Source organism: Prunus dulcis, chromosome 8 (assembly GCF_902201215.1).
Source record: "Prunus dulcis chromosome 8, ALMONDv2, whole genome shotgun sequence".
Classification (NCBI taxonomy): Eukaryota; Viridiplantae; Streptophyta; class Magnoliopsida; order Rosales; family Rosaceae; genus Prunus; species Prunus dulcis.
The window spans coordinates 11,293,010-11,306,281 of NC_047657.1; the positions used below are offsets into that span (position 1 = coordinate 11,293,010).

A 13,272-nucleotide genomic window follows, 5' to 3' on the forward strand; every position below is an offset into this window, starting at 1 on the left:
TGTAAAGTTTGTTGATTGCCCCATGGGGGATTGGGAGACGACCATTGAGAGTGTTGCTTCGAGGTTTTGAGCCAAGGTGGAGATTGTTGAAAATTGGCTCAAATGTAGAAGAATTTTGGAGTTGCCCATGTGTGTCAATGTTAGTTGCCCATGTGAGTCAATGTTGGCTTGCTATCTTTGTCAAAAAGGGTGGATTGTTTGGTAGCCATCCATGGTTGGTAGCCAACATATGAATAGTTTGAGTTTGCATTCACACTCTTGCATCTTTGGCTATAAATTGGAAGAAGATGGTTTCATTTGAAGCATCTCAACCAAGAGATCAAACCAAGTGTGGAGTAGAAGAGAAAAATAGCAAGAAAGGCATTTTTGCCAAAGAGAGAAACAAATTCTCTCTAGTTGTTCTTTGCTTTGTATCATTGTTTTCTCTTCCTTTGTGAGTGTGTGAGGTTGGGTGTATTTGGGTCTTTGGGAAATTGAGTGGTAAACACTATTGTATATCTCATTGATTATAGTGGAATACTCCGTCGTCTCCAAACTGGATGTAGGCAATTGCCGAACCAGTATAAATCTTGGTGTTGTTCTTGTTGATTATTTTGTTCAATTTTTCTCCTGCCTGTTGTTATTTATTTTTCACTCGCAGTTGGTTGACGCTTCCGCACAACAACACCTTCCCATCTGGGGCTACCCATGAATTTGTTCCTGAACTCCCATGGCTATGATCATGATGATGGTGATGTTCATGGCCTTGGTTCAAGAAGAGCGCAGGAAGAAAGAGCTATCTGGTTTAGTGGTTTGGTGGACTTTGGCAGAGAGACTATCACATGCTCTCTGTGAAAAAAAAACATGAAGGAGATGGGAAGGTCCTGCTGCCATGGCAGTCTATGATATCGGGTTTCCTTGCAGGCACAGCAGGTCCCGTTTGCACGGCTCCACCTGGGCAGGCCATTGGACTATCCAAGCTCTACCTGAAAACCCGACCCATGGCAATGATGGAGTGCTCTGTTTCTTTATGCAGAGGACTTGATGATCTGATCTTCTCCGATTCTGCCAAAACCCAAGTCAAGTGTGTTGTTGAGAGGTACTGTGACTAGTGTTTTCTCCATCTCTGTTGACTCTCTCTCTCTCTCTGTTATGTTTTTCTTTGTGAAAGAAACAGAGGAAGAAGCATGGGAGCTGAGGCTGGAGAGAGATAAGATATCTGGGTTTCATCAGAGAATTCAGCTTGTATATTTGAGAGCGAAGTCGTGCTGATAACGTGTTATAAATTTGGAGAATTTAGAAGAGAGAAATGGAGGAAGCTGATTTTCTCATTCATTGATCTGTTTCAGTATCTCCTTGTTACAATGAGAGGGAATCCTTTTGTAGACAAAGTTTTCTTCCAACGTGTGGGCCCCCTTCCAACATGTGGGCTCCACACCTAATTATTTACAACACAAAATTAATATTAGGGCTTTTTTTTTTTCAAAGTCAAAGACAAAAAATTTATATTCTATCATTTTATAAAAAGCATATGTGGGGGCGGCTTGTCACGTCCATATTATTTGATTTTGGAGAACGTTCCTTACCTAAATCACATTTCGTCATACAAATAGTAATATATTATATGTTGAAATATCATATATTATAAATGATATATACATGTTAAAAAAAATTTCTCTTTACCATAGAAAGATATATAGTTACTTGTAATGGTGGAATCAGGAATTTTTTCAGGGGTAAACCAAAAAAAAAAAAAAAAAAAAAAAAAAGAAGCATTACTTGAGTAATTGTGTCAAAAGACTGGAGTCCGGTCCATTTGATGGTTCTCGAAACAGGGATTCCAAAGTCAATCCAATGATTGGGAAGGGAGTATGCTTGATTAATTCAAGAATTCTATAGTGAGGGCCTTATATATGTTCCTTAGGTGAGATCCTATCTCTTAACAGTTGAATCAGGCTAAACAATTTCATTAAACGGCTAACTAATTTTATCCAACGGTTAAGAGACAAGGCTTCACCTAAGAGCCATATATAAGGCCCTCACTATATAGAATAACTCTTGATTAATACATGGAGGTAAGCTCATTTCTACATAGATGATGTGCTGATTTTTTATTTAATAGATTTGGCTTGTATAATGAAGCCCCTTAAGCCTGTTCTCTAAACACAGTACTAGGTTGGAGCCCATCCTAACCCAAACGTAGTTCCGCCCTTGGTTACTTGGCCTCCACATTACTCAAAATTGTAGATGCTTTTTTTTTTCTCCAAATTTTTTCTTGAATTTAATTGAGTATTTGCTTGTTTGGCCTCCATACATTTTTGTATAAAGTATTTTCTTTGGTTCAAAGAATGAGCAGAACAAAAATTGAGTGAAGACAATAGTAATACCTTAATTAGCACTGAAATTTTCCCATACTTTGTAAACTTTTAAAAAGGACGCAAAGTACATTAGTTTAGGGAATACATAAAAGTAATTCACTTAATAGGATTACTACATATTCTAGTATGTAAAGGGTGGTCTTTATATCTTTCAATAAATACGAAGAACAAAAACAGTTAATGTCAACTTCCAGACATTCACAGTTGGTCACTTGGATTGGACGACTGATATATTTCAATTAAATTGGACAAATGTCTTGGCCAGCGTTTGGTGAACTCATAAATATTGAGATTGTTGGCTTATTTAATTGGACAATAGTACATCATATTGTATTTTACAAGTCTCATCTAGAAATGCGACACTCATAATTGAAATCAAATGCGCAATATCACAATATAGTTGTTATCTAGAGAAAGGGGTCTTTCATAACTAAGTAATAGCAAGGAGCTACATATAGCACTGTCAAAGTATAAACAGAACAAGAAAAGTGCCAAGAATAAGAAGTTCGCTTTCTACATTTTGTTTTGTTACAAAATATAATAATCTCTTGTGATATTCTTGGGCTTTATAGACTCTCTTGTTTTCTCATCATTCTCTAAAAACAACGGCTAAAAGTCCAAAGATACATGCCTAGCTATCTACTATGTGGCAATATGCACTTCTATTGGCTGCAAATTAAAATCAGAGCTCAATTCTTTGGTTGCCTCGCCCCTCCTTGGAGCTCATGCCAACCATGTCAATGCCAGTCGGTGACCTTTTTGATGAAACAAGATGTGCTGCCTTTGAATGGTTGGCTAGGGCTGCGCTGGCCTTGATGGCCAGAGAACACAAGTCTTGGAGAGACAATGGCGACTGTGACTGAGAAAGTGGCATGAGGAAGTAGATTTGACCCAGCTGGAGCTCTTCATCTTTAGGAACTTGAGGAGCACACGAGCCTACGTACATGGACTCTGAGGCGCAGAGGAAGCAGTTGGGGTTTTGGGAGAGGATGTGGCTTGATACAACTGGGCGCCTAAGCTCTTGCAGCCCCCCATCCAATTGAACGATCTTGGTTGTGGATGGCCTTATGAGCTTTGCACCCTCACTTATGAATTGAGAAGATGCACAAATGTTACCCATGAGAGAGAGAGAGAGAGAGAGAGAGAGAGAGAGACTGTTTTGTTTGTGTGGGGAACTAATACGGGGAAGAGGGTTGTGCTTATTTTTATAGAGAGAGAATGAATTTAAAGGAAATTAAGGACACTGTGTTGGGCGGAAGAGAGGGTTGTTATTTATAGAGGAAGATAGAAGCATAGATGTGGAGCCAAGGTTGACCCAACATCAATGCTATAATTAGTTAAACCGCGTAGGGGATGGGGAAGAGAGTGGGATGTGTTTGAAAATATATGGGGTTCAGCCTGACATTATTACTTTATGCTTTGTATTATCTCGTCGAGTCAAGTACAAGTCTCTTATAGATAAATTATTATGAATAAAAAAAACAGAGTAATAATTAAATTTCAATAAATGCAATTACTCGTAAGTAATATGTTTATGTGTTTCGTATCTGTAATGTATGTTTGAATTTACAACTCGTCTTAAATTACAAATAATTTTTCTCTATATACATAATCTATAATGAAACAGTATGTGGGGCGCATATCCTAATAATTTTAGAACCACCAAATCCAACAGAAAAATCTTCTAGAATAGTCATCACTATTGTGTACCACTAGTTTGTATGACTAGCTAGTAAATGTCTGGAGCAAGGCTAATTACCAGATCTGTCAATGTCTAACTCAACCTTAAGCCTTTCGACAAACTCAACCTTAAGCCTATTGGCTTCCCTTGATGGCGGCAATTGTCGTTGATGTTGATATTCTATGTTTCATAACAGGATCAACCAGAAATATTCTGATGTTTTAACAGATTAATTAAACCCGAGAGCTCCTATTGCTTTCATAACCATAATCATATTATGGAGATTAAAAGCGGATGTGACAGAAAATTAGATCCTTATAGCAACCAAAAATCATAACTCCAAAGATCCGCGTATCTAAAAATATTTATAAAGTGGCAAAAGTGCGGTATATTTTGTCAAATATCCAACATGTTATGTTGCAATACTAAACAGGGGCGGAGCTACATGTAGGCCTGCCATGGCCAGAGCCCCCCCAAACTCCATGAAAACCCAATTCTTTCTTATGCATCAACTACAATATTAGTTAAAATATAGCTCTATATAATCTTGCATTTATGGTAGTGGCCCCCAAATAGATTAACTTCTAGCTCCGCCACTGATACTAAAACCATGTTTACATGGAAAAAAAATATATATATTATCCTCAATATAAAAAGAGTACTTGCAGATTACCATATTACAAAGAATTTAGAGAATTGTATAATGAAAAACATGAGTGTTGTTTAGGGTACAAGAAAATATATTTTTTTTAAAAGCCAGGTTGGCATCTACAAGGCTTCAGATTAGGATAAAGCATATGCCCATATTTAATTAATTAATTAATTTGTATTAACATATAATTAATTAAATAATTAATTGGATTCAAATTCATATTGTTTTGCGGTCGTAATCGTTGACACGGTATTTTTGCGTTGCCGTTGGTAGACCGCAGACCGTTGGTGTACGGTTTCTTTTCCCAGGAAGCGTCAAGGTCAAAACGGAGACTATAACAAATAACTAGTCCTTGTTTGGCCTTCTGGATTGATTGTGTGCGTGTTTTTTCTTTTTCAAATGATTCTTTCACGTTCTTTTTACTTTTGGAACCCAAAAGATGTAGAATTATTTGGGAGCTTCATGCTAATGTCGTTTCTCCTTTGGCTGCTTCTCTCATTCTTCTGCAACTCATCAATCGATGTGCCATTTATTCGTAATTCTTTTCATTGCAACCACGACTAGAATTCTAGAGCTACCAAAAGCGTGTCTCAAACCACCAACTTGCCAAAGCTAGCCCTTGGATTCATCTTCAAATTATTATTTTTTGTTTTGGTTTCATCTTGACTAATATTAATAATTAAAAAGAGGCGATAACATACTAAACTCACACACACTACATAAATGTTAGGACTCGAACCCATAACCTTTCCTGGAGGATCAATGGCTCCTTTACAATTCAAAACACAGATATATCTCTTCATAAAATTTAGTTCTTCAAATATTTCAACGAAGTGTACCTATAAGTTAAGTTGTGTAAGAATCTCTCATACGATAAATTAGAAAAAAATATTCACGATTGACATGTCTCTTACTTTTATCAACACAGTGTTTAGTTGTCAATTTATATATATGATCGAATGACTAAGATAGGTCATAATTACAAATCTTATTTAATGACCTTATTAGAAAACAAATTATTGTTTTTTTCAATGTTTTTTCATCTCTCTCACGTCGATGGGTCATAGTATTACAATATGAGTCCCATGCATATCTTATGTCCCACCTTTTGAGTCACAAAGATTTACAGGTTAATTAGCGAGTATTTATATTGGACCAGTGGAAGATGTTTGGGAAAAGCTTTCAAATAGGATTATTTGTAATAACCCAAAACAAAATATTAAGAAAATAACAAAATATCTAAAAGTATGAATAATATCTTCTGGCGAAAAGACAATTTTGCCATCGCATTATTTAATAGGGAAAAAGTTGACTTTTTGATCGAGAAATAATTTGGGAATTCCGCTTGCGCCGTTGTGTAGAGCACGGCGAAAGGAGTCCGTAGACACGGAGTATACCCGAATCGGAGTTGTAACGAAGAAGATACGATCAAAATACTGCAAAGGGCAAAATGATAATTTGGTCAAAAAGTCAGATTTTTATCTCTTCTCTCTCCTCTCTCCCGTCAGCTTTCTCTCTCCTTTCTCTCTCTCCCTCCCGCGCGACTCCAGTGACCTCTCTCCCTTCCGATCGAGACAGCGGCCACCACAGGCCGTCTCCATCTCCGCCGTTGGTCCCAATAGCTCCGCCACTCACCCGCCGTTCTTCTCCGACCAACCTCAGCCGCGGGGACGCCGGAAACTAGCCGGAATCTGCCATTGTTTGCCAATTTCCAGTTCAAACTTCCAGCACGTTTTTCTCCTTCAATTCTCCACCAAATCAATCGAGTTAGGTATGGTTTCTCAGCTATTTTTCGTGTTCTAGCTGTTGGATGTATGGGTTTCGATCGATTTTAGCTCTAACACATTCGATTTTCGACTTGAAATTTGGCCGAAACTTCGGCTGCCGTGATCTACTGTTTCCGGTCACTTTTTGGGGTATGTCCGAAATTTTTCGACCACCCGAAATCGCTTTGGACACCCGAATCTGCCCGCGCGTGAGGCAGCGCGTGGACGAGGGTGGTGAAGTGACTCTAGACAGTTTTGAGATCCTCGTGTCGTCACGAGCGCGTAGGATTTTGCGGATCTCGATTCGGAGTCTGTTTGAGGCCCGAACGGATTTTTCATATCGCGCGATCCTTGGGTGCAGTGTAGTTAAATAGTTGGATCGCACTGAATTTTGGATATGTCGGTCTACACGATTTCAGGATCGTGTAGGATTCGACGGATTGCGAATCGGAGCCCCGGATACTCCGAAATCGCTAACCCTGGGGCTAAGGTTTGAATTTAAAGCGATAACGCGATTTTGGCCAATCCGATCGTCCGTTTCGGACCAAATTCGGGGGACATGGTTCCTTCTCTGTAAGGAACCTTCAGAGAAGCCCAGATTGGCCATCGGAGACCGTGGACTCACGGGGTCCCGGATCGGCCTATCTGGCAGCTTATCGCTTAGTGAGGCTTCGGATCTCTTGAGACCGTTCTAACTATCTAAAAAGCTAAGGTGGGCATAGGAGTAACTTGAAACGAGTGCACGTAATTTTAGGAGCCGGGGGCAAGGTGTTTAATTTAAATTCTTTTTATTCAGCAGATTATTAATTTAATATTCATGGTTAATCAGACACCAGAGGTCCGATCGACCCACAGGAGGGACCTTCGAAGGGTTCAACTAGCTCGGACCACCAGTGAGTGGACTTTCTTTCATAAATGCTTTTATATAAATAAGTTATATAGATGATTTCTATAAATAAGATTTCATAAGTGATTTTATATTGATTTTATATAAATAAGTTTTTATAAAGGAGTTTATCGGAATAAATTTCATTATCTGATCTTGCATAAGTGTTATTACATGTTTTCCGAGCATAAAATGTAGCATAAAACATCCTTATTTTTATATTACTCAGTTGAGCAGTAAATTTGAGACTTGTGACACAGAAAAGGCAGCTTACCGCAGATTTATCAGATTACAGAGACTTATCAAGTTTTTCTTAAAAATAGTTGTTTAGAACCACCATGTACCCGCCTTTTCATTTGGTGATTACCCACAGTCGGACCGATGTCTACGGACATCCAGTCTGATTTCAGTTACGTTAGTGCACTTGACTTTGCCTCACGAGTTTCAGGGACGCTCGGACCGTGAGTGCCAGGATTTGCGGCTCGGCAGACTTGGTATCCCGAGACCTGCCAGGATTGCGGCTCGGCTGACTCTGTGTCCCCGAGACCTGCCAGGATTGCGGATCAGGCTGACTGCGGTCCCCTACATCCTGCCAGAGCGGCTCGAGTCGACTTGGTGTCAGCGAGACCTGCCGGCGGATCAAGCTGATCATAGTCCCCTGATTTCGCCAGTTTGCGGCTCGGGTAGATTGCGTGACGTCCGAGACTTGCCAGGGGAATTGACGGATATGACAGGGGTACAAATAGGTGGTAGTTTCAAAGGATTTTGAGTTATTTTATCCAGTTATGATTTTCAGTTATTTTATACCAGTTTCTTTAATATTCGCGCATTTATATCTTTATATATATTTGTTCAGTTATACGAAATACAGACAAACCATTGATTTATATCCTTACTTATTTTTAAATGGGGGTTATTATGGTTATAAATTGTTTTCAAGAACATTATTTTTGTCCACTCACATTTTCAACCTGTTTTTCGCCCCCAGGCCATAGAAGTGCGAGGGATTCCACCACCGGGCCATTCATAGCTTCCGCGCCACCAAAAGAGGTAGAGTTTTGTAGAAAAACCCTTGGAACCTTGTAAACTTTAGAAAATGCTCTGATATCTAGTTTTAGTGGAAAACTGGAGCTGGTGAATACTTGGTTATTCAATTCTGGTAGTTGGTGTAGAATTATTTGATTGTTTGACAGGTTGAAAAATTTGGGTTTGGTCAAAATACAGGGGAGACTCTGCCGAATTTTCGGCAGGAGTCCAAAGAAAATTTTAATAGTAATTGTAGCAAGAAGGGTAAAATGGTCATTTGTGCCCGACAGTTGCCCGATGTCGGACACGTACAGGGCTTGGTTTGAATTCCAAAGTGGAATTAGGATCGGGTCCTGTCATTATTAGTGTAGAATTTTTGTCAAATAGGATTATATTAGTGTAGCAAATCAAAAGTATCGGTCAAATATTTATACTTTATTTATGTCATATTAAGATTATATAATAAGATATTATCAACATATGGAGATAATATTGATATAATAAACTTATTTGACAACAATGCTACAATAAAAACTCTACTTGACACATTTTCCCAGCATGTTTCACATTTCAAACCCTCCAATCCTAAAATAAAATAAAATAAAAACATCAAATAGTACTAGAGCCTATTGTCTTAATTTTTGGGTACTCCTTTTAGTCATGTTTTTCGGAAAACTGATGATGTGGTTCATAGACTAACTCATTTTGCCTTAATTCTTGATAATGCATCATCTTGATTTCAAGACCCGCGTGATATCATAGAGCATGCGGTGATTGTTTTGTAATCTATTCTTTATCAATTAAATACAGCTTTTTTTCTCCTCAAAACTTCGATTGCATGTCGTAAACTTGTAATGTTTTTCTCATTAGATCTTTTGATTTGGGGTCATTACACAGATCCAACAAATTTTGAAGTTTCTATTTTAAGTTTCTTAGCTGCCTTCAGCACTTCTATTACGCCATGAGTACTTTACGCTTTGGAAATCTATCCCAGAACGTTACTGTCAATGCCAGCCATTACAACAAGAACAAAAACTTAATCCCTTGAAAACAAAAATGTGATCAATCTACCCAAAAAAAGGTGATCAAATTCTGATTAAAATTTAATTTGATTCAATCCAAATCAAATCCTCTATGTCCATGTGAAAAAACGAACATAACCAAGGAACTGATTAATATATAAAGTACATTTCCAATAAACAACACAATCATATCATGCCCCCTCCATCATGTCATCATCCTCCAAAATCACACTCAACCTTGTCACAAAGCCACCACCTCCTCCATTACCACCCCCATGACCACGCCGCCCGCGGCCTCTCCCTCTCCTTTTCCTCACAACTTCTCCACTTCTAGCGACGCTCTGGCCGCCACCATAACTGCCCATGGCCACCATCCGGCTAGGCTCATCCTTCTTCTTATTAGTAAACACAACTTGATTGACTCTTTTACGTCCACACCCAAAACATCGCTTCCTCCGCCTCGTATTTCCAAGTGCCAAGCTTGCCCTAACTGCCAAAGCAGCCATCTGCTCGGCTCGAAGTGGCCTGCTCAGCCAGCTCAACGGCAACACAAAATAAAGCTGACCGAGCTGAAGCTCTTCGTCCCCATTCACGGCCCTAACAAAGCCTCCAAAATCCATGTCGTCGGAGTCGCATATGAAGCACGTGGGACTCTTTTGAAGCACGTGCGAGACCTTAACTGGGTTTGAGAATTCTTGAAGCTGCCCGTCCTGGAGAATCACCTTGGCTGTGACAACAGACACAGAGGCTGAGTCGCGTGAGCTGCAAATGCCCATTAGTTAATGGTTTCAATTTGGCTGGGGACTTTGGAGGGGTTAATTAAAGGAAGATTTACGCGTTTGTTTTTGTTGATTTAATCGAATAATTAATTGCTTAATTAACGATGAAGTGATGGAACATGTATTTTAATGTATTTTTCTTAACTTTTGTTTCAACTTGGAATCGGTCGCCGTTTTCTTGTTTTGGATTTGGCATTTTGGTGTAATTTAATTGTGAACATAACTAAAACATGTTTCAATTGGTTCAGAGAAGTGACTTAATAAGAAAATTGATGAGTGATATGAATTATTTGTAGCACACTAGAAGTGTCTATTAATTGGGAATTTAGCTACAACTGCAAGACATGCACTGCTATGAGAAATTATAAAATACTACGATAATATAGTTATGTGGTACATCTTATATACCTGTTATAATATGGGTGAATAATAGAGTTTATTTTTTTCTATTTTAGGAAATAATATCAATAAATATCCATTTATATTATAACATGTGTATAAAATGTACCACGTGCCAGTACTACTGTAATATTCTATAATCAGAAACCTGAAAGTATAAACTCCAATTTCTGTTTTTGAAAGATAAAAAGTAAGGGCAACATTGTTAAAGGGATCATTCAGTTTACAATAAGATCTGAATCATTTAGTTTGCAACTTTCTCTTGAAAGGGATCCTTTGTGGTAAAAGTTTAAAAGATATTTGGTACACAATTGTCATTTCATAAATACAGAAATGAATTTGAATATAAAAAAATGAATATGAACATCAAATCAATGGTTAAACAATTTCAAATTTGACTGACTTTTACTTAAATGACATTGGACTGTTCAAAAATAGACAATTCTGCCATAATACTATTTTGGGGGTGGTGGGTGGGTGTGCCCAAACCGCGTAAATGTAAATGTGAGAGTGAGGCTGACATATTGTCCAAGGAATAGGCCCAAGGACATAATGTTTCTTTCAAAAGCTTGGGGTATCAAGAGGGCCATAACGTGTCTTTCTTGAAAAGAAAAAAAAACATTTGGAAGTGCTTCCTCTCTCCCTCAAGCATAATTCAAAAAGCTCTTTTAAAAAAATTCTACTAAATATTGTCGGAAACGTTTTTGGTTTTGGTTTTCTGAAATAGTTTTTAACAACTCTAAAAATAGTTCCAAATAGACCCTTAATTATGCGAAGATGTGAAGGAGGTCATAAGTTCAAATCTCATTGAAGAAAGTCTTTTTTTTTTCGGTCGAACATTGAAGAAAGTCTTTACATCAAAAAATAAATAAAATAAACTAACTTAGTTGTATGTTGAAAATATTTGTGTAACTACCTAATATATTCTGACCCATCGAATTGAGATCATGTTTTTTCTTTTAACAAGACGAATTTTTTAAATTACTCTAATTTACGAGGGCAGAAAAATTCGAATTCAAAAGCGAATGGATGAGCATACTACCTTCATCAACTAGCTGTAACCTTATATCTACAATAGAGATCACAATTTATCATTGGTTAATCAAGTTCAATATGTACAAAAGGAACCTTTATCCCTACATTTTCAATTTTTACAAACATAAAGTTGCAAGTAAAGTGTACTACAATTTATTAACATTACAGGATCATGGAGTACCTTTTATCCAACATCTTCTGAACCCATCATCAACCACTCATCAGGCTCGCGACATTAACGACCCAATCACCCCAGCAATCAGAGTCGTTGGATCACCCAACACAGCTGATATCACAAATTGCACAGCCAATCCAGCTATCTCACAGCACTTCTTCACTTTACCTTTGCTCTTATGATGATGAGTTTGGAGCGTATTTTTAAGGCTAGGAATTCTAGTCATCTCCAATCTCCTAGTGGTATTTTTATTCCCATGTGACCCCAAAAACTCATGCCAAGTTTCCACAAGCATTTCCTTAACACATGCCACATGCAAATTATACTTCTTACATTTTGACCTATAACTCCAACTACGCCCTTTACGCCCACATTTATGACAAGAGCTGCTCACCTTCCGATACAGATAGAGCTTGACCTCCCCGTCGTTGAGCACCATGGGGAGCTTCGCGCAACACGGGTGAAGGTCGAACCCACAGGACGTGCAGTGGTATGTGAATCCGGTAATATCTTTCTCACATGCATTGCAAAAACGAGGATTATTCCCCGGTGGCCTCGAGAAGAATTGAAAAGAGCACTTGGTGTAGAAAGGATGGAAGATAGAAGGGGAAGGCATGGCACAATGCATGTGGAGATCGAAATCGCACATGGCGCACTTGTAGCGCGAGCCTATGCCTACCTCCTTGCATCCGTCACACTTGAATGGGATTTCTGTGTACTCAAACTTGAGCTTGTGTTGGGGGTGGCTGAAGTGGGATATCTCATTGTATTTCATGGCTTTTGGATAGCTATAAGCTGAAATTTTTTGTGACTTGTAGTAAAGAAATTAAACGGGAAATATATAAAGGGAGAGGGTGTTCAATTGTGATTGTGTGTTAATTAATACTTATGTTAGCTTGTCATTGAAGCAATTGGAGGGAATTATGCTTTGGGATGGTGGGAGTTCTTGAGTGTGCATGAGAATCACCGAGTCTAGAGGCGAAAGGGCAGACATAAAGAACATGATTTAGGTCTTGTCAAATGAGAATATATACGAATTTTTCACTTTATATTATATCCTTTTGTCCTCTCCTCTAGTAAATTACGTATACAAAATTCTAAAGGGAAGTGCGTAAAAGTGAAAAGTGGAAAATGAAAGGAAAATAAATATATTATTCAATTAATTATCGTCCCCTATGTATTATTTGACAATTAGTGACTCTGAATTCCTTACATTTATAGAAGGATGCATATTATAGAATACTACGGTAGTATGATCACGTGCAAAGAAACATGCAATAAATTTCATCCGAACATTTTTATACTTAATTGTTATTGAAATTTTGGATATTACTCGAAAAATTTGCTGCGAATTATTCTTAATTAAACTCGGATTTTAAATCTCCAGAAGACCAAATTAGTTTAATTTTCAATAGCTCTAGAATTTACAACTATTTTTAGCTCGGATATATGTTAAGAATATTTTAAGTACGTTAGAAAGGATTAAGAAATGAT

At 38.0% G+C, this 13,272-nt stretch overlaps 3 protein-coding genes across 3 annotated transcripts; all 3 read right to left on the reverse strand.

Moving 5' to 3' along the window:
* Positions 1 to 3,039: 3,039 nt before the first annotated feature.
* On the reverse strand, positions 3,040 to 3,477 carry LOC117638466. Its single transcript, XM_034373589.1, has one exon. The coding sequence runs from the start codon at positions 3,475 to 3,477 to the stop codon at positions 3,040 to 3,042; it is 438 nt and encodes a 145-aa protein (XP_034229480.1).
* Positions 3,478 to 9,501: 6,024 nt separating this feature from the next.
* LOC117637554 lies at positions 9,502 to 10,036 on the reverse strand. Its single transcript, XM_034372462.1, has one exon. It carries the CDS (start codon positions 10,008 to 10,010, stop codon positions 9,582 to 9,584), a length of 429 nt encoding a protein of 142 aa, XP_034228353.1. The 5' UTR covers positions 10,011 to 10,036; the 3' UTR covers positions 9,502 to 9,581.
* On the reverse strand, positions 10,013 to 12,620 carry LOC117637553. The gene is made up of 2 exons (XM_034372461.1): positions 11,785 to 12,620; positions 10,013 to 10,117 (listed from the first exon to the last, which is right to left on the reverse strand). Exon 1 carries the CDS (start codon positions 12,551 to 12,553, stop codon positions 11,825 to 11,827), a length of 729 nt encoding a protein of 242 aa, XP_034228352.1. The 5' UTR covers positions 12,554 to 12,620; the 3' UTR covers positions 10,013 to 10,117; positions 11,785 to 11,824.
* Positions 12,621 to 13,272: the final 652 nt, after the last annotated feature.

Excerpts from the sequence above, each read along its gene's own strand:
- LOC117638466 (XM_034373589.1), bottom strand. The coding sequence starts at position 3,477 with ATGGGTAACATTTGTGCATCTTCTCAATTCATAAGTGAGGGTGCAAAG.
- LOC117637553 (XM_034372461.1), bottom strand. The coding sequence starts at position 12,553 with ATGAAATACAATGAGATATCCCACTTCAGCCACCCCCAACACAAGCTC.
- LOC117637554 (XM_034372462.1), bottom strand. The coding sequence starts at position 10,010 with ATGGATTTTGGAGGCTTTGTTAGGGCCGTGAATGGGGACGAAGAGCTT.